This window comes from Myotis myotis, unplaced genomic scaffold (assembly GCF_014108235.1).
Source record: "Myotis myotis isolate mMyoMyo1 unplaced genomic scaffold, mMyoMyo1.p scaffold_m19_p_22, whole genome shotgun sequence".
Lineage (NCBI taxonomy): Eukaryota > Metazoa > Chordata > Mammalia > Chiroptera > Vespertilionidae > Myotis > Myotis myotis.
Window position 1 is genome coordinate 2,471,829 of NW_023416327.1, and position 21,191 is coordinate 2,493,019.

The 21,191-nt window shown below is 60.6% G+C and overlaps 1 protein-coding gene across 1 annotated transcript in view; it reads left to right on the plus strand.

Annotated features, from left to right (window-relative positions):
- LOC118679016 (receptor-type tyrosine-protein phosphatase N2-like) overlaps nt 1-21,191 on the plus strand; it is a 296,986-nt gene that overhangs the window by 126,139 nt on the left and 149,656 nt on the right. The window contains exon 3 of the mRNA XM_036355245.1: nt 17,588-17,701. Coding sequence (XP_036211138.1) covers nt 17,588-17,701 — 114 coding nt within the window. The remainder of the gene's footprint in view (nt 1-17,587; nt 17,702-21,191) is intronic.

The following is a 21,191-nucleotide window of genomic DNA, read 5'->3' on the forward strand; positions in this document are numbered from 1 at the left end:
CCCCTTCTTTGCGGTTCCACTTCTTTTTTCTTTTTCTTTAAGATGGTTAACTTTAAACATATATTTATATCTTTATTGATTTCAGAGAGTAAGGGAGGGAGAGAGAGAGAAACATCAATGGTGAGAGAGAATCACTGATCGTTGCCTCTTGCACCACTGGGGACCGAGCCAGCAACCCGGGCCTGAGCCCTGACCGGAATCGAACCCGGACCCGTCAGTCCGCAGGCGGACGCCCTGTCCCCTGAGCCACACCAGCTGGGCTGCGGTTTCACTTCTGCTGAGGGGGGCCGACAGCCCCCGTGAGTGGCCTGGTCCACTCTGCGTTCCCACGGCGGCCCCGCCTCTGCGTGTCCCGCGGCTCAAGGGCACCAGCGCGTGCAGCTCACGCAGGGTGTGGGCCCAGGAGCTCCAGGTGCTCTGCGCCTGTTTGTTCCATGCTTTATCTGTTCTTAAAATCACACAAACTGCATCAAAGCCAAGAACTAGCCCATGGACCTCCTCAGGAAGACGCGGGAGAGCGACTGGGGGCTGCACGCGGGCCGCACAGGACACAGGTGCCCGCGAGGTGACCTCTGCTCCCCTGCCCAGGGCCGCGTGGCCGGGCTCAGCTGCCGCGCTGCAGGCAGAGGCGCCGCGCCCTTGGCCTCGGAGCACCAGGGCTTGCTGCACAGGAGGAAGCCGCCCTGCCCCCTTCCCGGTGAACTGGCCCTCCCCTGGCAGCTCCCCGGACCCTTCGGAGGAATCCACTCCCAGACCCGACTGCGGCCTCGGTGCCAGCGCAGACAGCCGCTCCGCTGCCCGTGCCTCTGCGGCAGGACGCGCGGGGATCGGGAGGCGCGTTGCTTCGCTCTGGTTTCTGTGGGATTTTCAGTGATTTCCAGGCTTTATTTCCACCTGTAACACCCGGTGCCGATGCCGTTATGCCCCTGTGCAGAGAACAGGTGCAGGTCTCGTTCAAGGGTTGCCATGGTGATTCCTTATTGTCGCCAAGGAGCAGAGTCTTGTGCGGGTACTTGCTTATCTTGCTGCCGCCCACAATTATGTGTGTGTGTGCACGTGTGAGTGTGCACACAGCCCCCACGGCTTCATTCGCTGGATGATTCTGCTCATCGCCCTCTGGTGGGTCCTCAGTGCACACAGAGTGTGTGCCACAGGCTGGCTCAGAGATGGGAGTGTCAGGGAGCCACCGTCCTGGGGGCGCCTTTGTGGGAAAGAAGGGAGGAGACGGGGGAAGCAGGAGAGAGGGAGCCACCCTGGGGGCTGTTTCTCAGGTCGCTGTTTGTAGAGGTGCCGATCCCAGGTACTGGTGCCCGCCGGCCTCGGGAAGTGACCGCCCTCCCAAGAGGAGGCCTCGTCTGAGCGAGGCTCCTGCTGGCAGTGCCAGGCTGTCCCCACCTGCACATTCAGTCCTGACGCTTCAGAATTGGAATCAGTGGAGGGTGCCGTCGGGCCAGTCCCCCAAATGGATCGCTGCTTCGCCGCGTGTAGTGTGTGGTGCGAAGTGCCGGCGCCACACGCCCGGGCACCTGCCTCGGCTGGGCCTGCGGCCTTCCTCAGGACCATGAGTCTCGCCTGAGTCCTCAGACGAGAGGCCAGCAGGCGTGTGCTTCAGGGCGACCGGCAGCGTGGTGGCCGCCCCACACCGAGGCTGTGGAGCGCAGCGTTCAGCGCAGGAGCAGAGCCCGTGGTCGCTGCACACAGAGCTCTGCAGGGCAGCCTCGCAGTCCCGCGTGTGGAGCCTGATGTTTAATCGCATGTCCGTCCGTGTCCGTGTGAACGCGGTGCTGAACTTACACGGGGATCTCTGCCTCTTCACTTCCAGGCCCAGATCGTGGGCCCCACCTAAGGCTTATCGACTGTTATAAACGGGAAGAAGAACACTGGCTCCGACAGCCGGGTGCCAAGGTCAGGTGGCCGCGGGACTGCTCCCTGGTGGCTGCAGGACTGCTCCCAGGTGGCCGCGGGCCGAGGCCTGTCAGGGGGGAAGGGAGCAGGTCTTTCTTGGCCTTAGTTCCCTCTGCAAACCCCGGGACCAGGGTCAGCAGCCGTCGCCTTCTGCTGCCGGAGAGCCCGGTGGGGTGGGGCTCAGGGCCCGCAGGAGTGCGCTCTGTCGTCGCAGGTGTCACGTGTGTGGCTCTGTCTCTGTGTGAGTTTCTGTGTGCACATCCATGTGTCTATATGTCTCTGTGTGTCTGTGTGTTGGTGTCCATGTGCATGTGTGTGTCTCTCTCTGTGTGTGTCTGTGTGCACGTATGTGTGTCTCTGTGTATGTCTCTGTGTGTGTCCCTGTGTGTGTCTGTCTCTGTGTGTGTCCCTGTGTGTGTGTCCATGTGTGTGTCTGTGTGTGTCTGTGTGTGTCCATGTGTGTGTCCGTGTGTCTGTGTGTGTCTGTGTATGTCTCTGTGCGTGTCCGTGTGTATCTCTGTGTGTCCCTGTGTGCACATGTGTGCATGTGTGTCTTTGTGTGTCCTTGTGTGTGTGTTTCCCTGTGTGTCTGTGTGTGTATCTCTGTGTGTGTACCTGTGTGTATGTGTGTGTGTCCCTGTGTGTATGTGTGTGTGTCCCTGTGTGTGTCTCCATGTGTGTGTGTGTCCCTGTGTGTCTGTGTGTGTATCTGTGTGTGTCCCTGTCTGTGTGTGTGTCCCTGTCTGTGTGTGTCCCTGTGTGTGTCTCCCTGTGTGTGTGTCCCTGTGTGTCTGTGTGTGTATCTGTGTGTGTCCCTGTCTCTGTGTGTGTCCCTGTGTGTGTCCATGTCTGTGTCTGTGTGTGTATCTGTGCGTGCCCGTGTGTGTGTGTCTGTGTGTGCCCTTGTGTGTGTCCCTGTGTGTGTCCATGTGTGTGTCTGTGTGTGTATCTGTGTGTGTCCCTGTGTGTGTGTGTGTGTGTGTGTGTGTGTATTCCCTCCCTGGTCTCATCAGAGGCCGCTGCTATCTGGCACTCACACCATCTTGGTGGTGTGTCCTTCTCCTGACCTCCCAGGTGGCATCTGTGGTGCCCAAACGCAGCGCCCCCGCTCCCGCGTGAGGCACAGGAGGGAGCAGACGGAGGCCCCCACTCCCCCCAGCGGTGCTCACCCAACAGGAAGGCAGCGATCAGTCACGCCCATCCAGGGCTCCTTAGGGCGCTCCTGTGGGCCTGTGGGCTCTGGGCTTGAGTCTTTATTTATTTGAGGCAAAATAATATTAATTTAACAAGTAACACAGAAAGTGAGCAGAGCCGCTCGGAGACCTGCCGTTCTGTCCGGGGTGGGGCACACCTGCAGGAGGGGACCCGTGCTGCCCGGGGTGGAGACCCCGCTGGGAGCTCCCAAACGCGCTCAGACCGAAGCACAGGCGCCGCTGTTTGGGAGCGTTTTCCTCCTCACAGCCTGTCGCTCACGGGTCAGACACTGAGAATGTTTTCTTCCTTTTTCTTCAATTAACTGTTTTGGCTGATCACCTCTTCTGCATCATGCTCAGTCCATCTCCTGGCCTCTCTCAGTGTCCTGAGCCTGCCTGTGGGTGGACACTGCACCCCCGTCCTGCCTGTGGGTGGACACAGCGCCCCCTCCGTCCTGCCTGTGAATGGACACAGTGCCCCTGTCCTGCCTGTGGGTGGACACAGCACCCCCTCCGTCCTGCCTGTGGGTGGACACAGCGCCCCCTCCGTCCTGCCTGTGGGTGGACACAGCGCCCCCTCCGTCCTGCCTGTGGGTGGACACAGTGGCTGCGGAGGCTGCTCTGTGAACGTGTGGACAGGTTGCCCCTGGCGCTCTACATCGAGGGTCTCCAGGGCCCTGGGCCGGAGAGGATGTGAGCATCTGTTAGTGCGTCTGCTTTGTATCCAACTCGCCAGGGAAGGAGTGGCAGGCCCCAGGGAGGGAGCAGCACGGAGGCCCTCCTCGGCTCGGCTCTGCACAGGCTGCCACTCTTCATCATGTTTTAATTTTCAAATAAATTGCTTCCATTACCCTTCAGTTCACAGCGCCGCGCGGGCCTCCCTGCTCATTAACGGCTCCCGGCGCTCGGCCGCCGTCGGCTTCCCCACAGCGGCCGCGGCCGTGCTAAGGGCCGTCCGTGTGGTTTGTGGGATGAGTGTTGTTGAGTCTGTGAAAAAGCCGCCGATAGAGCTGCTGAAATTGGTGCTTTGATGGAAGCTCGTGGCGTCTGGGGCCTGCGACCGTGACTGCGGCTGGAGGAGGCCTCGCTGCCCCCAGCACCTGGCAGAGGTCATCTGGGGTCGCAGGGCTGGGGGCATTCTCGGTCACTGCAGCCCTGCCAAAGCCTCGCCAGCACAAAACCAAACGCCAAATTAAGCCGTGTCTGTAAGAACACTGTTTAAAAACACATCTCGCCCTGGCCGGTGTGGGTCAGTGGTTTGAATGTCGGCCAACACCGAAGGATCTGGGGTTCGATTCCCAGTCAAGGGCATGGACCTGTGTTGCAGGTTCGATCCCCGGCCCTGGTCGGGGTGTGTGTGAAGCAGCCAATCCATGTGTCTCTCTCACATCGATGTTTCTCTCTCCTCCTCCCTCCCTCCCCTCCACTCTCTGGTCTGCCCATGGGTGTTAAAAATCAACGAAGAAACGTCCTGGGGTGAGGAGTAACAAGACAGACGGACAGACAAGCCAGCCAACCCCGCCTCCCCGCCCAGAGCTGGCGTACGGCACCGGAGCCAGCGTGGTCTCGGTGCAGCGATGACGCCTCCGCCGGCTGTGCTTGTTCCCAGGGGCGCGCTGGGGCCGATAACGCGCCTCAGCCCGTGCCTGGGCCACGTGGACTGTCTGCCCCGCGCACACCCCAACGGGGCATCTCCCACGCCACTGCTCACGTTTGCTAAATTTCCCGCTTGTAAACCTGTAGTAGCACACACAGCACAACCCTTTCCCTTACTCACTTCAGGTGAGCAGTGCAGTGGCATTAAGTCCATCACCTCCATCGTCTCCCAAAGTTTGTCATCTTCGCAAGCAACCTCTGCCCAGGGACCCCTGGCCCAGTCCCTGGTAACCTTCACGCCGCCGCCTGCCGCTGCGCCCCCCTCTGGGCCCCGGGAGCAGCTGCACAGCACTGGCTCCCGTGCCCGTGGCCGCACGAGCTGCTGAGCTGTGTCCTCCAGCGGCGCCGCATGCAGCTCAGAGTGCTCTGCCCTCCTTGTGTGGCCAGTCGTCACCCGAGGGAATTTCCCATTGACTTTTAGGGAGAGTGGAGGGGAGGGAGGGTGGGAGAGGGAGAGGGAGAGGGAGAGGGAGAGGGAGAGGGAGAGGGAGAGGGAGAGGGAGAGGGAGAGGGAGAGGGAGAGGGAGAGGGAGACATGTGAAAGAGACACATCCATTCACGTGCCCCAACCGGGGCGTGGATGGAACCTGTGGCCCAGGCGTGTGCCCTGGACCTGGTTGGCGACCCTTCGGTGTGTGGCTGACTCTGACCATTGAGCCACGCTGCCGGGCACAGCCTTCCTCTTTAAGGCCGAGTCCGAGTCCAGTGTGTGGAGGGACCACACTTGCTACCCAGTCCCCGGCACTGGAGCAGGCTGCTTCCCGACGGCCAGGAATAGCGCTGCAGGACCCGGCACACGTGTCCCCTCGAGTCCCTGCTTCTGATTTTGTTAAATTCTTGCTGAGTCGCATGCGTGGGCCCAGCGCTGTGGGAAGTGGGACTTGCCCTTCCTCCACGAGGAGGCGGCTGGCAGGTTCTGGGCACCAGCGGGGTCAGGGCCCGGACGAGGGGATAAACCCGGCCCGGGATGTGGGGGCGCGGCAAACAGGAGAGGGCCTTCTGCCCCCCCGCCTGCTCCACGCGGGCAGCGCGCAGTGGCTGAGGCAGTGGACAGACCAGCGGCGTGCGCACCCTGCGTTGCTCCGGGACGGGTGGGCTGAATTTCTGGGTGCTGCTGGACCCCGCGTCTTGGAGCCGCCTGATGCCCCTCCAAGCAGGGCCAGGGACACCCACAGAGGGCGGGATCCCTGTGGGCCAGAGGGTGGGCCCCCCGCAGGCAGGCTCCGGGCAGGGGCTGCTCTCACTGGCTGTGGCAGGCAGGCCTGTGTCTACGGACCTTCACGGCCCTGGCCCCCGGGGCAGGGCCACTCTGGCCTGGATCCCCCCACCAGTTTGAGAACAGAGCGGCAGACAAGGCGGGCCTGGGTGATGGGTGGGGGTGTCCTTCTGAGGTCCGTGCAAGAGCAGCCCTTTGGGGTCCCAGCCTCAGGGATGTGGGGGCACTCGGCCTGCCAGGCGCTCAGCTGTGCCCACCTGGGCTGGAGGGCATGTTTGGTATCAGAAGGTGGGGCCTTCAGTCCTGAGGGCTGCCTTAGGCTGAGTGCGGAGAGCTAATGGGACAGGGACAGAGGGAGGGCGCAGGAGAGGGAGCCCACCTAGAACCTGGTTATGAACAAGGACCCTCCCTCCTCTCCCCCTCCCTCCCTCTCCCCCTCCCTCCCTCTCCCCCTCCCTCTCTCCCTGGTAGGTGAGCGAGGCTCTTCAGTGGAGGAATAGGATAGTGCGGGCAGTGATGGACGGCTGTTTTTGAGTCCCTGTCACTGTGCAGATAAGATGAGGCTAACAGATTCCCTTGTCCCTCATCCCCGTAATGTGCCATTTTCGTTCAGTGCTGCTTAAGGCCTCGGTGCCAGGCCTTTCTATTCTCGTCTGAATAGTCAATGGAACGTTTGGGGCTGATAAGAGGAGAGGCCCTGGTTACTTGGCAACGGCTGGAACAAGGGCTGCTGAGGGAGATTGGCTGCTGGAGATAGCCCGCCTTTCTCTTTCCTGTGGCTTATCTCCGCGTCTGCGTCCTCGCAGACTGCACCGCACACTGCGGAGGTGGGTGGGACCCCAGCTCCCGGCACATGGAGTTTGCTGGGTGCCCTGGAGCGGCCTTGGTCAGATGCTGTCCCCTGTCCTGGGTCTGGGCGCCCTGGCTCCCTGGTGCTCCCGTGTCTGGACGGGAGGTCAGGGCTGGCATACCTCGCTCTGAGACGGGCAAGGAGCCTGTCACTTCATGAACAGGAGGGAAAACAGCACTGAAATGGCCAAGGTGTTGCCAAGGTGCCAGTCCAGGCTGGACCCGGGGCCTCTCCTCGGGCGAAGGCAGGTGGCAGCAGCCGAGCACTAGAGGCTCATAGGGCTGCTTCCTGGTCTTTCCCCAGGAACCCCTCCTGCAGGTGCAGTCCCTGGCTGGGGGGGGGGGGGGGCGCTGCTGTGCTGCTGGGAGCCGGTTCCCCCCCGCCCGCCCCCCACCGGCCCGAGGGCTTTCTGCTGTCCCTCCCGTCCCCCCGCACCCCCGCCCCCCCACCTCCCGCCAGCCCGAGGACTTTCTGCTGTCCCCCCACCCCCCCGCCCCCCCACCCCCCCACCCCCCGCCAGGCCGAGGGCTTTCTGCCGTCCCCCCCCGCCCCCCCATTCCCCCCGCCCCCCCACCTCCCGCCGGCCCGAGGACTTTCTGCCGTCCCCCCCTGCCCCTCCCCCCCCCCTGCCCCCCCACTCCCCCCTGCCCCCCGCCGGCCCGAGGGCTTTCTGCCACCAGCAGCAGCAGCATGGGTTTGGGTTGGTCCCACCAGTGCATTCCCTGGTCAGTTTGGTCTGGTTTCCCGTAGCAAATGCTAAGACAGATTTGGTCATTAGAAACTGTGCTTTCTTTAGCATTTCTTTTATCAATTGTTCACATATCTGGCTCCTTAAATAAAATGTGAGTACCTAGCAGACATGAGCTGTGTCCTTTATTTTTTCTTTAAATATATTTTTATTGATTTCAGAGAGGAAGGGAGAGGGGAAGAGAGATAGAACATCAATGATGAGAATCATGGATCAGCTGCCCCCTGCATGCCCCCTACTGGGGATCAGGCCCACAACCCAGGCCTGTGCCCTGACTGGAATTGAACCTGGGACTTTTCAGTCTGCAGGCTGACGCTTGATCTGCTGAACCAAACCGGCCAGGGCTGCTTCCTCTTTCCTTTGTATTTTCTCTGTGCCCGGCGCACAGCACAGCTTCTGGATCACAGTGCACAGGCAGAGCAGCCTGCGTGTCTGAGCGTTTGGAAGGCAGCCTCGGGCATCCGCCAGCGACGCGCTTTGCACTAACCGGTGGGGAACGTCAGGCCCGAGGGCTGTGTAAGCCTGCAAAATCATTGGGCCAAGCCCCGCCAAGGCATGAGGGTGAGTGAACTAACGTTTGGCCAGAGAGAGCAGGCTCATTGCTAAGTTGGTGACTCTGTATGGCCCGCGAGGGGTGTTGTCAGTGCTCTGGCCTTGGTCAGAGGGGCTGGCCCGGGGGATTGCTCTTCTGTTGGAGTTAAAGTCAGCCCCTGGGCCCAGGGCCCGGGCCCCTCTGCAAGGCAGCCAGGCATGTGTCAATATCCAAAATGAGAAGTGAAAGTCCAGCAAGGGCGCAGCTGGTGCCTTCCCTCTCCCTGATCCGGGCGGCCAGGCCTTTCTCGTGGCGCGCCAATCCGGTGGGAGGCGACTCGCTGGCTCCTCCCGGGGCACGAGGGCCCTGCTGTGAGGAGGAGAGGGTGCCAGTGAGCCGCTCAGAGGCGGGAGAAGGAGCCACGAAGGCCCAAACTAGCTGTGGCCGCTGAGCGAGGAGGCGACCTCCCGCTCCCCTGGCCTGGGCTCCTGGGAGGCGCTTCCTGGGGTCACCCCTGGCTTCACCGCACTTTCCCCGCTGGTCTCCCTGTGCTTGCGGAATCGCAGGTAAGCAGACTAAGGCTCCAGCAGAGGCAGAGCCAGGCGTTTGCACCCGTGGGCTCGTGTGTGAGCAGCTGGGTGAGGCCGGTGAGCAGCCGGCCCTCGGTGAGGATCTTTCTTTATGAGTCCAGCCCCACCCCACCCCCGCCCCGCCCAACCCTGCGCCTCTGGGATGCGCCCCTCAGCCTCTGCAGCTCCTCAGGCCTGAGGCCCTTCACTCTCTCTGAGGCCCCGACACTGGCTCCGATTCCTAAGGGCACCTGGTCCCTCCGACCTGGAGGCTGGGGCGTTCGAGAGGGGCTGGCCTGCCAGGGGCCATCCAGTGAGTTAGTTCCTGAGCCCGGCCGGAAGCTGAGAGCACTGACCTGCAGGCCTAAAGCCTTCAACAGCCTAGAACCCAAGCCCAGGGGAGCGGAGAACCCAGGCCCAGGGAGGAGCAGGGCTGAGGGGCCCGGAGCCAGGACGGCTGCAGGTGGGAGGGAGACGTCTGCTCCGCCGGGCGAGGGTGGGGGCCAGGCGACCCAGGCCCTCAGGCCCTCAGGGTTCTCTGTGAAGAAAGCAGAGGCCGCTGCTCCTTCTGCGAAACCCGGGTTCTCCTAGAGCAGCGGTTCTCAACCTGTGGGTCGCGACCCCTTTGGGGGTCGAACGACCCTTTCACAGGGGTCGCCTAAGACCATCGGAAAACACATATATAATTACACATTGTTTTTGTGATGAATCACTATGCTTTAATTATGTTCAATTGGTAACAATGAGATTGGGGGCCACCACAACATGAGGAACTGTATTAAAGGGTCGCGGCATTAGGAAGGTTGAGAACCGCTGGCCTAGACTCTCAGGTGTGACCTGCTGACCTCAGTGGCGGCCGAGCGCATGCCTGGCGGTGGCTGGCCGGTGCCTCCATCTCGGGACAGAGAAGCCGGCAGAGCCGCTGCGCCCGCCGAGGTGGAGAAAGCAGCTGGGAGAGGGGAGCGTCTCCATTTGAAAACCTGTTCCTGCTCTCACTCCAACACCCAGACCGAGTGGTGGGAAGCCCCGGTCGATGGTTCCGAGAGGCGCGTCCTGCAGGAAGGGCGCAGTGCGGGAGGCTCCGGTGGGATCCGTGTTTGCCAATCAATGTCGCGCTCAGGGTTGCTGGCCGCCCCGCGCCCGAGCCGCCAGCCCTGTCTCCAGGGCCCGGAGCCAGTAGAAGCCGGGACGCAGCGGCAGGAGCAGCCACGCGCAGCAGACCGAACCCGACCTCGGCTCGTGGTTGCTAGAGGAGGAGGTGAAGGGCCCTCCTAGTGGCCGCCAACATCTTTGGAAAGCGCTGCTCGCAGCTGGCTGTGGGGCCGTGCGAGGAGCCTAGTGGATGCGGCTCAGGCAGCGGTGGGGGGGGGGGGGGGGGGGGGGGAAGCAGGTGTCTCGGGCAGCGGCTCTGCCACCCGAGTCAGACCACAGCTGACCGCAGCTTCGGTCAGGGGCCCGCCACGGGTCCCCGGGTGGTTCTGAGCGGGCGGTGCGGGCCTGGCTGCCCGGGCGCAGCTCGGCTCTGCAGGGAGCCCAGCCCGGCTGTGAGCGCTGCCTCCCGGCTCCCGCCGCGCCCCCGAGATCCCTCCGCTCAAAAGAGTGGGAGGCCCACGGCAGTGCCCGGAAGTAGAGTTTGGGACACGTGGATCCTGGGAGCGGGGTTTCTAGACCCAGGGGTACAGCTCGCACCTGAGCGTGGCTGGGCCGTGGCGGGCTGGCCTTTATCTTGGTCCCCAGCTGTGCGGGGAGGAGGGCCGGCGGCCAGCAGCCAAGTGAAGCTGGAGGAAGGCCCTGTCGGTCTGGCCGTGGCCTCGACAGGCCCGCAGCCCAGAGTGGCCCTCTGACGGGGCCCGCCTCCCGCAGACCCGACCCGGATGGAAGGTGTGTTGGGGGAGGCACAGAAGCCTCTGCACTTGACCGGTGCCTTTGTCCTGCTGACCTGTGAGAAATGTACCACCAAGGGGACCCCAGCACAGCCCGAGACCCAAGCTTCCAGCCGCGCAGCCCGCTCAGGGGGTGGCCTCTTGCTTCAGCCGGGCTCTCCCACCTCACCTGGCGCCGTCCCCCGGGAGGCCGTGGAGGCAGAGGACTTCCAGGAAGGACGGTTTCCGGCGGCGAGATGGCGTGCGGCAGGCAGGACATTTCCCTTCCCGCGTCTCAGGCTCCTCTGGGCTCCGCCCCACACCTCCTGTGGGCGCTGAGGGTCTGCTCCCTGCTCCCAGGTCCCGGCCGGCCGGCCGTCAGGGCTCATGTTGCCTCTGGCGGAGCAGCTCTCCTTCCTCCCAGAGCCTCTGGTCTTCACGGTCACTGATTCCAGACCCAGCGGCGCCCTGCCCCATGTCGGCACCACCTCCACGGTCCTGCTCGGCCCCAGAGCTTCTTGCCTTACATCCCAGGGGTGTAGTGAGCATTCGAAACCCAAGTGCGAGCCCTGCCGGTGACATCGTCCTGTGCGCCCAGGCTGTGGGCTCCACCCTGGTCAGGGCACATGCGAGGATCAGCCAGGGATGCAGCCGTACATGGAACGGCAGACTGATGTCTGTCTCTCAAATTAATAGAGACAAACCCAGCTGCAAAGCGCTGCAGGAGCCACAGAGTAGCGAGCACGTAGCCACGGCGAGGGAGGAGATGCACCTCGTGGGGTGAACGTGAAGTGGTCCTACCTCTGCGGCAGTGGGGCCAGGGCGCCCCTGCTGGACGTCCTCGTGGCCAGCCTGCCTCTTCGTGTGCCTCCCCGTGACTAAGTCCGTCCGTGACTCCTCTGCTGGCATGGAGGGCAGCCTCGACGAAGCCCTGGGCTCACAGCTTCACTCTTGTCCTGTGGGCAGGGCCCCTCCGCTGTCTGCAGCTGCTCAGCCACAGCGCAGCCCTGGGCCCCGCCTCCAGAAAGCCTTCCTTGGCTGGCTCAGCCTCTCTGCGGCGGCAGGCCTGTGTCGGGCCTTTGCTCTGAGCCCTGGCCCTGGCACCGTGCCCGTGTCTCATCTCACGGAGGAGAGGGTGGTGTGTTCCTGGGTGCGAACTGCTGAGCTGGAGTTTGTGGACAAAGTAGACACCAAATGTGTGTCACCGGTCTAAACTCCTCACGAAGCAAAGGCACGTGTGCACATTGCAAACATAGAACTGTGTGCATGTGCTTGTGCCTGTGTGCATACACGTGTGTGTGTGTGTGTGTGTGTGAGCATGTGCATGTGCTGACGTCGGCCTCACTGGGGAGCAGCAAATTCATCTCCTCTCTGGAGCTGGCACTGGGCACACCTGGTGGGTCTGGGGCATTTCTGGTGGCCAGGCATTGCTGTCCTGAGCTGACCCGAGCTGTCCTGAGGAGGGTCCGGCTCTGCAGGGAGGCCAGGAGGGGCCCCTGCTGCTGCTTCGCCTGTGCCGCTGCCGGGGCCAACGCTGAGGCAGGGCAAGGTGCTCTGGAACCAGTCTCTAGCCCAGTGATGGCGAACCTTCTGAGCTCGGCGTGCCAGCATTCTGAAAAACCCTAACTTAACTCTGGCGCCGTGTCACATACAGAAATTTTTTGATATTTGCAACCATAGTAAAACAAAGACTTATATTTTTGATATTTATTTTATATATTTAAATGCCATTTAACAAAGAAAAATCAACCAAAATGAGTTTGCGTGTCACCTCTGACACGCGTGTAATAGGTTCGCCATCACTGCTATAGAGTGTGATGTGGAGCAGCAGGTCCTGGGCTGATGGGCACATGAGCAGGTGCAGCCCCCGGGCTGGGGGTGGGACTGTTCCTCCTGAAGGCGGGCTCAGGGCCGGGGCCGGGGCCGGCCTGGGGGGGGGGGGGGTTACATTCCTGAGCACCCAGGCCCGGTGCTCAAACCTGTGCTCAGAGCCGCTGCAGACAGACCATGTGGCTCCTTTTGTCCCAAAAGGTCTGGCTGCTCCCTTGGTGGACGAATGCAGTATGTTTACTTGTACAGTGTTTGGAGGCCCCGAATGCATGTCCCAGGCCACTGTCCACGTTCACAGACTCCCTGCCCCCAGTCCTCATGCGTGCTGCCCCCACGAGGAATTCTGCACGTGGATGAATTAGGTCACCTCTCTCCTCTGCCCCATAGCAGTCCAGGACCCCCTTTCCACGCCCTCACCTGTGACGGCTTTATAATCGTGGCACCTTTTCTGCCTCTCTTCTCACTCCAAAGTCAAGAGCATTGTTTTTGAGGTTTCCAGGGAACGGAGATAATATGGCTGCACATGCACATTTTTTCCATGAATAAGCCATTTGCACACACTCTTGAACAGGTGTAAGCAATGCAGTAATTCCTAACTGTGCTCTCGAGTAATGACCCCACTTGGAACATCTAAGGGGTCAAGTTATGTTTATTAATTCCCCAGTCCCATTACCTCTTCCCAAAGAGATAATGGAGAAATGCAAAAAAAGACATAAAAAATAAAAACAAAAGATATTAGAAAAAGAAGAAAAGAGGGTAAAATGTCCTGGGTGCAGAAAAAACGGTTTCATTGCTACCGTACCTGCCACTGACACCACCAGGCTGAGCAGCGAAGAGAGACTCGGCGGGAGCTGCCGGTGGCTGGGGCTCCTCCCGAGGGCGCTCACGACGGATGCGGTGATGCCAGGTCCCGCGGCCGCTGCTCCCGGTGCCTGTTCACGTGAGCGGAGGCGGATCCCAGGGAACGTCCCCATAACTATTCTCTCGAGGGGAGACCGAGACTGACTTCTCACGCCCGGGGCTCCCTGACCAGCTGGCTCTGGTTGTTCTCGGAGATGCCTCGCGCCTGGCAGTCCCAGAGCCACAAGTCAGAGTCTAGCAGCACAAGGTCCCTTCCCAGAGCAGGCACGCCTCCCCAGGCGTGAGGCTGGGAGAACCAGCCTTGGACCCGGGGCGGGGAGGAGGGTGGGAGAAGGTGCGGGGCTTGCTGGGGAAAGAGACACATGCACCTCGTTGGCAGCCTCCGGTGTGAGCCTCATCTGTCTCAGGAGCCCCTGGCCCTTTGCCCCGGCTCACCTGCTAGGGTTGAAGACTCCTAAATTTATGTGGGATTCCAGCATGTTGGGATTCTAGCTGATGATGCTATAAATTTGTTATAAGTTTATCTTTTAGGCAAATGGAGAAACACCAGTTAAACACCCACAGATTTTTATTTAGTCCATGGGGGCTGCAGAGCGTGGTGTCGGGGCCCTGAGCTGAGGGTGCTGGTACTGAAGGGGTGAGGGGAGAGGAGCGGTCCTGTGTGTGCACGTGGGACGGAGCGCATGTGCATGTGTGTATCTGTGAGTGCAGGCACATGTGTGTGCCATGGGAACAGAGGGCACTCAGTTCCACAGACGAAGGGGACGTGGTTTGGGCCTGGACGTGGGTCCAGCAGCCCGGCTCTTGGACAGACTGTGCCCATGTTTCGGGGACAGTGATGTTTATGAGTGAAAATGGCTTTGCCGGTGGGAACACACGAACAGACCAGGTAAACAAGCAACTTTTCCCCACATTCTTCAAAAACTCCGGCAAAACCCCTTCCTTGTTCCCTCCCCAGTTCTGGATGACAGTTAGCGGCGCGTCCCTGCCAGAGCCTGAGCAGAGGCGGCAGCTGGGAGGTGGCCTCCTCTTTCTGTCTGTAGCACCATCCGCTGGGGTCCCCAGAGGCAGTGGGGACTCAGTGTTCTACTCTGCAAAATAAAGGCGGGGTGCCTTGCTAGAAATTGGGTTTGGGGACAGCCCAGAGTCCACTGAGTTCTCCAACATTTAGAGTTTTACGGCCACACCATGCGTGTGTGGTTGCTGTGGTAGTGCCCACGGAACTGGACGGTGACCGCCCCACAGAAGAATGTGGACTTGCTCCCAGGCCTGTGGGGGCAGCAGTCAGGGCCCGGGGGCAGCGGTCAGGGCCCGTGGCCATCAGGACACGGCCATGTCCCCTCTCCAGCCAGCAGGACGGCTTTGTTACTGCTTTGAAGAGATTCACTGTCTATGGGCCGTCTCTCAGAACATTCCCCGGACCCCGAGCCCCTCCCTGCCATGCACACACAGAAGGGGCCACCTGCAGCTGGCCCCCCTCGGCGTTCTCTCGGTTCACCTCTGAAGAGGCCAACACCCTCACCGAGCCACCCTCCTCTGAAAGGACAGCTCCCTTCACCCGCGGCTCTGGCCCCGGGCCAGCCCTTCCTGCCGGCCCCTGGTACCTCCTGCCCCGGAGAAGGTCGGCGCCTCTGCGCTGTGCTCAGAGCCTGCGTGTCACCCACCTCAGTCACGAGGGAATGTCCACGTGGCACAAGTCTGGGTGCCCTTGAGAGAGTAGAGTCTGTTTTTGCCCCATTGTGTGGCCCCCAGGGCTGTTTTGCCCACCCATCCTGCCCGCCCGCCCAGTGGGATGTTAGAGCAGGCATCCCTGCATTTCCCAGGTCAGGGTGCAACGCAGTGACATGCATGGATGGAATCTACCCCTCACAGGGAAGGGGCTTTGCACACGCTTAGCAGGTGTGGGGACAGGAAGTGTTAGAGGTGTGCTGAGTGTGCTCAGTCCCCAGGGAACAGAGAAGAGGCAGGTGAGTGGACCAGGTTTCTGTATTGGGGATCCCTGTCTCCTGGATGAAGAGATGAGTTTCAAACAGCAGCATCCTTGGGTTTTCATGGTGAATGTGGCAGTTAAATGTTAGAGGCTTTGTATATGTGCACACACATGTATATACACATATGTGCAGACACAGAAACATGTATACACATATGTGCACACACACTACATACACAGATGCACACACCACATATAAATGCTGCACACATGCACGCCCAAGCACATGCATATGCAACAATGTGCATGTGGCATAGAGACATTCACGAATGCGCACACATGTGTACATGTAGGCAATGACACACAAAGGCAACACACCGACATACATGTAGCCACACATATGCACACATGTGTGCACACAAAACACACATGCACACAGAACAGATATATGTGGTCACACCCCACCCCCATGTGCACACAACTGTGTGCAGACATGTGTACACATGCACACAAGTAGACACACAAATACATCTATACACATTCACACACATATGTATGCACATGTCTACACACAGACTATATAAACAGCCCATACCAATCAATGCGTTTCTGTATACTTCAGAAGGGAGAGAATTACCGGGACCTTCCAAAATAGCACATGTCTTTGGCCATTTTCCTCTGAGACTCTGAGTGACTTGGTGCATTTCCTGAGGGAGGTGATTCTTGGTTCATCTCTGGCAGCATGGTCACCACGAAGGTTTGGGATCCAGTAGCCTGACTTCTCTTCCTCGTGGTCAGCTGCCAGACCCCCCCAACTCGTGGTCAGCTGCCAGCCACCCTCCCAGCCTCGTGGTCAGCTGCCAGCCGCCCCCCCAGCCTCGTGGTCAGCTGCCAGCGACCCCCCCCCACGGCCTCGCGGTCAGCTGCTGGCCCCCCCCCCACGGCCTCACGGTCAGCTGCCGGCCCCCCCCCCCCAACGGCTTCGCGGTCAGCTGCCGGCCCCCCCCACAGCCTCGCGGTCAGCTGCTGGCCCCCACGGCCTCGTGGTCAGCTGCCGGCCCCCACGGCCCCGGCCCCACGCTCCGGCGCGGTTTCCCCATCTATACCATGTGGGCTGGGCCATCTCAGTGCTCTTTCTGGTCCCCACACTACGATTCTACTGTCACAATATTTCCATTTGACAAGTAAAGCGAGAGCTTCTAGGACATTCTGAAGAGAGCATTTCCCCTTTGCCCTCTTTCTCCCACCCCCGTCTGTGCCCCCCACAAGCACACCACCCACAGGCATGGAGTCCTTGGCACAAAACCAAACCAGGAACCGGGCACTTGTGGGGTGTGTGCTCGCCGCAGACAGGCCAGCGTGCTGGCGGCGTGGGGACGAGACCCTCCCTGTAGGCGCTGTCACCACCTCTGGGTGGGTGGCGGATGCGTGAATTGTGGACCGGCAGACGGTGCACTCCTCCGTGCACTGTGGTTGGAGGTGTGCTGAGTCACGGGGCTTTGCAAAGTCCCACAGAAGTCCCAGTGGTGCGTGCGACACTTCAGATGACTCTGCTAAGGACAGGGTCGTCCGGCCAAGCACATGTGCGCCCCCGGCAGTGCGCGGCTGCTAATTGGACTTGTGCGAGTGAGGCTTTCTTCAGCTGCCCCGGCAGGGACGCGTTTCCATCCGGCCGAAGCTGCAGATGGCCACCCTGTGTGGGCAGCACGGTCCCCATTGGGCCTTTGGGTGGGGAAGGTGGCGATTTGAATGTGTGGAGCCCTGCAGGAAGCTTGTCTCACAGCCAGTGGTTCCAGGGCCCGAGGAACTGGGTGTGGCTGGGAGGGACGCGGAGGAGCAGGTCCTCCTTCGGACAGAGGGCCGGGCTGCGGGATTGTCCTGGAATGCGCCCTGCTTGGCCAGCACCTCTGCTGGGTTCTCAGAAAGCCCTCGCCCTGGCTGGTGTGCAGGCCACCCCACTTCAGCGCCTCCCGCGTGGTACTGTGGGAGGCATCCATGGGCCTTGTGGCTTCTGCAAGTTAACATTACATTTCCTGGGGGTTCTGTTCCTCATCTGGAAAACCAGTCCTGAATGTCACTGCCTGGAAGTTACAAAAGTGAGGGGTGGGAAGGTGGGGAGGTGGGGAGGTGGGGATGGGAACGCGAATAAAAAACCCAAGTGGCACTGGGTTCCTGAGCCTCTCTCAGCTCTGCCTTTGTTCCCCACAGCCCTCGGCCCAGGTCCACGGCCACGGCCCACACCCACGGCCCACGGCCCACGGTACACTGTCCTTACTCAGATAAGCCATTGCTCTCCCAGTGCCCTGACATCCGAGAGCTGTGATGATGCTCTGAAGCCTTGCGAAGCCTGGCATGGTGCAGGGAGGGTGTAATGCCTTCCTCCTCTCTGAAAAGGAAACATCACTTTCTCTTCTCTGCCTCCCTTTTTCTCACAGACGGAGTGTTTGGAAGGTGTCAGAAGGTTCCGGTGACAGATGTCTACCACTATGAGGTGTCGCCGGGGGCCCAGCAGCATCTGAGGGCCGCCCTGCTGCAGCTGTCCCGCGCAGGTAGGCAGGAATGGAGCCGGGGGCTCCCGGGCGCTGTCCCCGCAGCGCTCAGCGACACTCTGCTTCTCCGAATTCTGAGGGTCGCGAGGAAGTAGGACCGACTCAGTGGCGGGGAGAAGGGCTGGAGCAGCGCCTGGGGGAGAGGCGGGCGGGGGCCGTGGTGTGCAGATCCACATTCGCTCTGCAGCGCTTCGCGGGCGAGCGGGCGCCGGCGGGCAGGTGGGGGCTGCTCACCGGGTGACCGTCCGGCCCCACCGCCCACCATGGAGAAAAGCAGTCACCTCTCTGCTGCTGTGGGCAAATTGTCGTCCTGCAGTTTTTCACAGGGGAGTCCTGTTAACTGTTTGCTCAGATAATTTTTAATTTTCAATAACTTGAACATTATGATGTAGAACTGTTATTTATAATTCACATATGCACGAGCCTGGACCAGAGGCCGACCCAGCTCAGCGTGGCCGGGAGAGGGCCTCAGGCCGACCCAGCTCAGCATGTAGGGGGGTGAATATTGATTAAATATTCACCCACTTTTGATTAGATTTGGGCTACACAGAATTATTTGTATTAATAGCCATCAGATTAAATATACGGTTTATGCACTCAGTTCACTTCCTAGCTCAGCGTGTGCGGGGCTCAGGCCGATCCAGCTCAGCATGTGGGGGGGGGAGGGGCTCAGGCCGATCCAGCTCAGCATGTGGGGGGCTCAGGCCGATCCAGCTCAGCATGTGGGGGGCTCAGGCCGATCCAGCTCAGCACGTGGGGGGCTCAGGCCGACCCAGCTCAGCGTGTGGGGAGCAATGCGAGGGGCTTGTGGGGTGAAGCCTCATGTGGTGGCCAGGCCTAGAGTGGGGCCTCCATGCCACTGTGGGTCCTGGGCTCTCGCGGGCTGTGTGTGGCTCCAGAGGAAGACGTGTGTGGTCCAGTGAATGAGGGGAACAGAACTGGCTGGGCTCCCCCAGCGGTGTCCGCAGTGTGCGTGGCTTCTTAAGGGCTGGGCAGTGCTGAGTGGCCGGGCTCAGCAGAAGCGGGTGCATTCAGGTCCTGTCCGTGATTAGCTACGGGGCTTGGCCGGCCACAGGTGGGGGAGCCACTGAGTGTCTCAGCCAGGCTGTGGTCTGCGCCTGGGCCGGAAGTCTGCAGGGCAGGCCACGGGGGGACGGTGGATGAGGCGGGTCATCCAGGACAAGGAGGGTGGGAGCACCGAGCTCCTGCAGAAGCCAGCCTCACGGGAGCTGGGGAAGCTGAGGGTGAGGGTGAGGCTGAGGGTTAGAGGGTGAGGGTTATGGTTAAGGGTAAGAGTGAGGCTGAGGCTGAGAGTGAAGATGAGGGTTAGGGTTAGAGTTAGGGTTAGAGGGTGGGGGTGAGGGTGAGGGTTGGAGAGCGAGGGTGAGGTAGGTGGCCAGCTGCGGGAAGGGTCTGTGGGTCAGAGCGCGTCGGCTGCGGAGACCCGTTTCCTCCGCATTATGGCTTGGGTCATGCAGAACCATAATAATCCAGTGAAGTCCCTGGTGACTGGGTGGTGTGCCGTCTCGCCTATGAAAGTCTGGTGCAGGCCAAAAGCAGTTTCTTCTTTTTTCAATCCTCCCCTGAGGATGTGTTTTTATTGATTTTTTTTTAGAGAGAGAGAGGAGAGAAACATCGACTGTAGAGAGCAACCTAGATTGGTTGCCTCCTGTACACGCCTGGAACACCGTCCCCGTGTCTGACAGGGACTGGGGCTGGGCCGGGGTCTGTGTGTTCAGTGAGCACCGGCTGACCCAGGTGGCGGTGTTCGGCCACCGGCGTGTGTCACCCCTCCTTGTGCGGCGGTGTGCGAGGACTCATGGTCTGGTGGTGCCCGTGTGTGGGACAGGGCCCAGGTCACCTGCATGTGAGCGTGAAGGTGGGTGCTTTGGTGTAATTTAGATTCTGCTCCCGATCTGCCTGTAACAGTCCTTACTGTGAGAGCTCTGGCGTGCCGCCCTCAGAGCCTGCTGTCACTGCTTCACTCCACATACGCACACACATGCATATGCACACACAAATGAGCACGCGTGGACTCACAGATGCACACATGTACAAACACACACACACCTGAACAGATGCACACTAACACCAACACAGATACATCCATGTGCACATATATACAAACACATATCCATATGCACACATGTTCAGCAACACAGGCACCAGTGTGCACACAGGACCGCATGTGCACACCCACATATCCATCCATGTGCATTCCCCCACATCCATGTACATGCACACAGATGCACACACACACATTACCACACATACACCAATGTGCACACATGTCGCATGCCTACAGACATACACATGCACGTGCGTACAAACACACAGATGTGTGTGTGCCCACGCCCTTTGGGGTCCCTCACCTAACACAGTGTTTCCCACGGAGCTGTCATCGCATTCCCTCCCCTGTGCTCCCTGCTCTCTGCCGCACTGTCGTCTGCGTCTCTGTTCCTCCTGGTCATGAGGCTCAGTGGTGGGTGACACCTCGAGGTGTGGAGGAGTCTGTCTCCTCCTGAGCTCGGCTCACAGGACGTGGCGGGCTTGGGGAAGGGAGCGTTTTCAGAGCCCCTGTGGTCACTCCATGCAGTCACTGCATTTGCCTGGCTGTGGCTGCATCCCAGTGTGTCCCGGACCCGGTGTGGGCACCTCCTGTGGGCGCGTCTCCGCGATGGGAGCGGCTTCCTCCGTACAGTCTATGTGCTGAGCGAGGGCAGTGCGCTCACTATTTAGCCACGCTCCCACAGGAGGCTTTGCTTCATGGAGGACACATTGTTCTCTCATGGACTAAATTTTAAAAATACATTTCACGTCTTCTGACAAGCCGTTGAAATTCCGTGTATAGTGTCATGCATTGGCATGTGCCTTACTTCCTGGCGGGAACCTCCCAACATATTGAGCTGGATGTCAAAAGCCAGAAAGTAAAGCTAAGGAAAATATCTAGCGCAGTGTTGTAGCTCCTTAAAGGAGAATGAGAAGGATCCCAAGGACAGGGAGCAGGGCAGAAAGCCAGTGTCACCAGGAGGTTGTAGAGCTGGGCAGGGGCCAGTGCTGCGACCCGGCTGCTCTGCCTGAGCGTCTGGAACCGCGGCTCAGTGAGGTGGCCTTGGCTTCTGGGGTTCCCTCCGTGGGTGGCTTCTGCTTGCCGTCCACCTGCCCCTTCCCACCTGCCCCTACCCACCTGCCCCTTCCCACCTGCCCCTACCCACCTGTACTTGCCCACCTGCCCCTTCCCACCTGTCCCTTCCCACCTGTCCCTTCCCACCAGCCCCTTCCCACTTGCACCTGCCCACCTGCCCCTTCCCACCTGTCCCTTCCCACCTGCCCCTTCCCACCAGCCCCTTCCCACCTGCCCCTTCCCACCTGTACCTGCCCACCTGCCCCTTCCCACCTGCACCTTCCCACCTGCACCTTCTCACTTGTCTTCTGTTGCACCTTGGAAATCAGGGTCCTGCCTTATTGCTAAAGTCTGGCCGAGCTCACC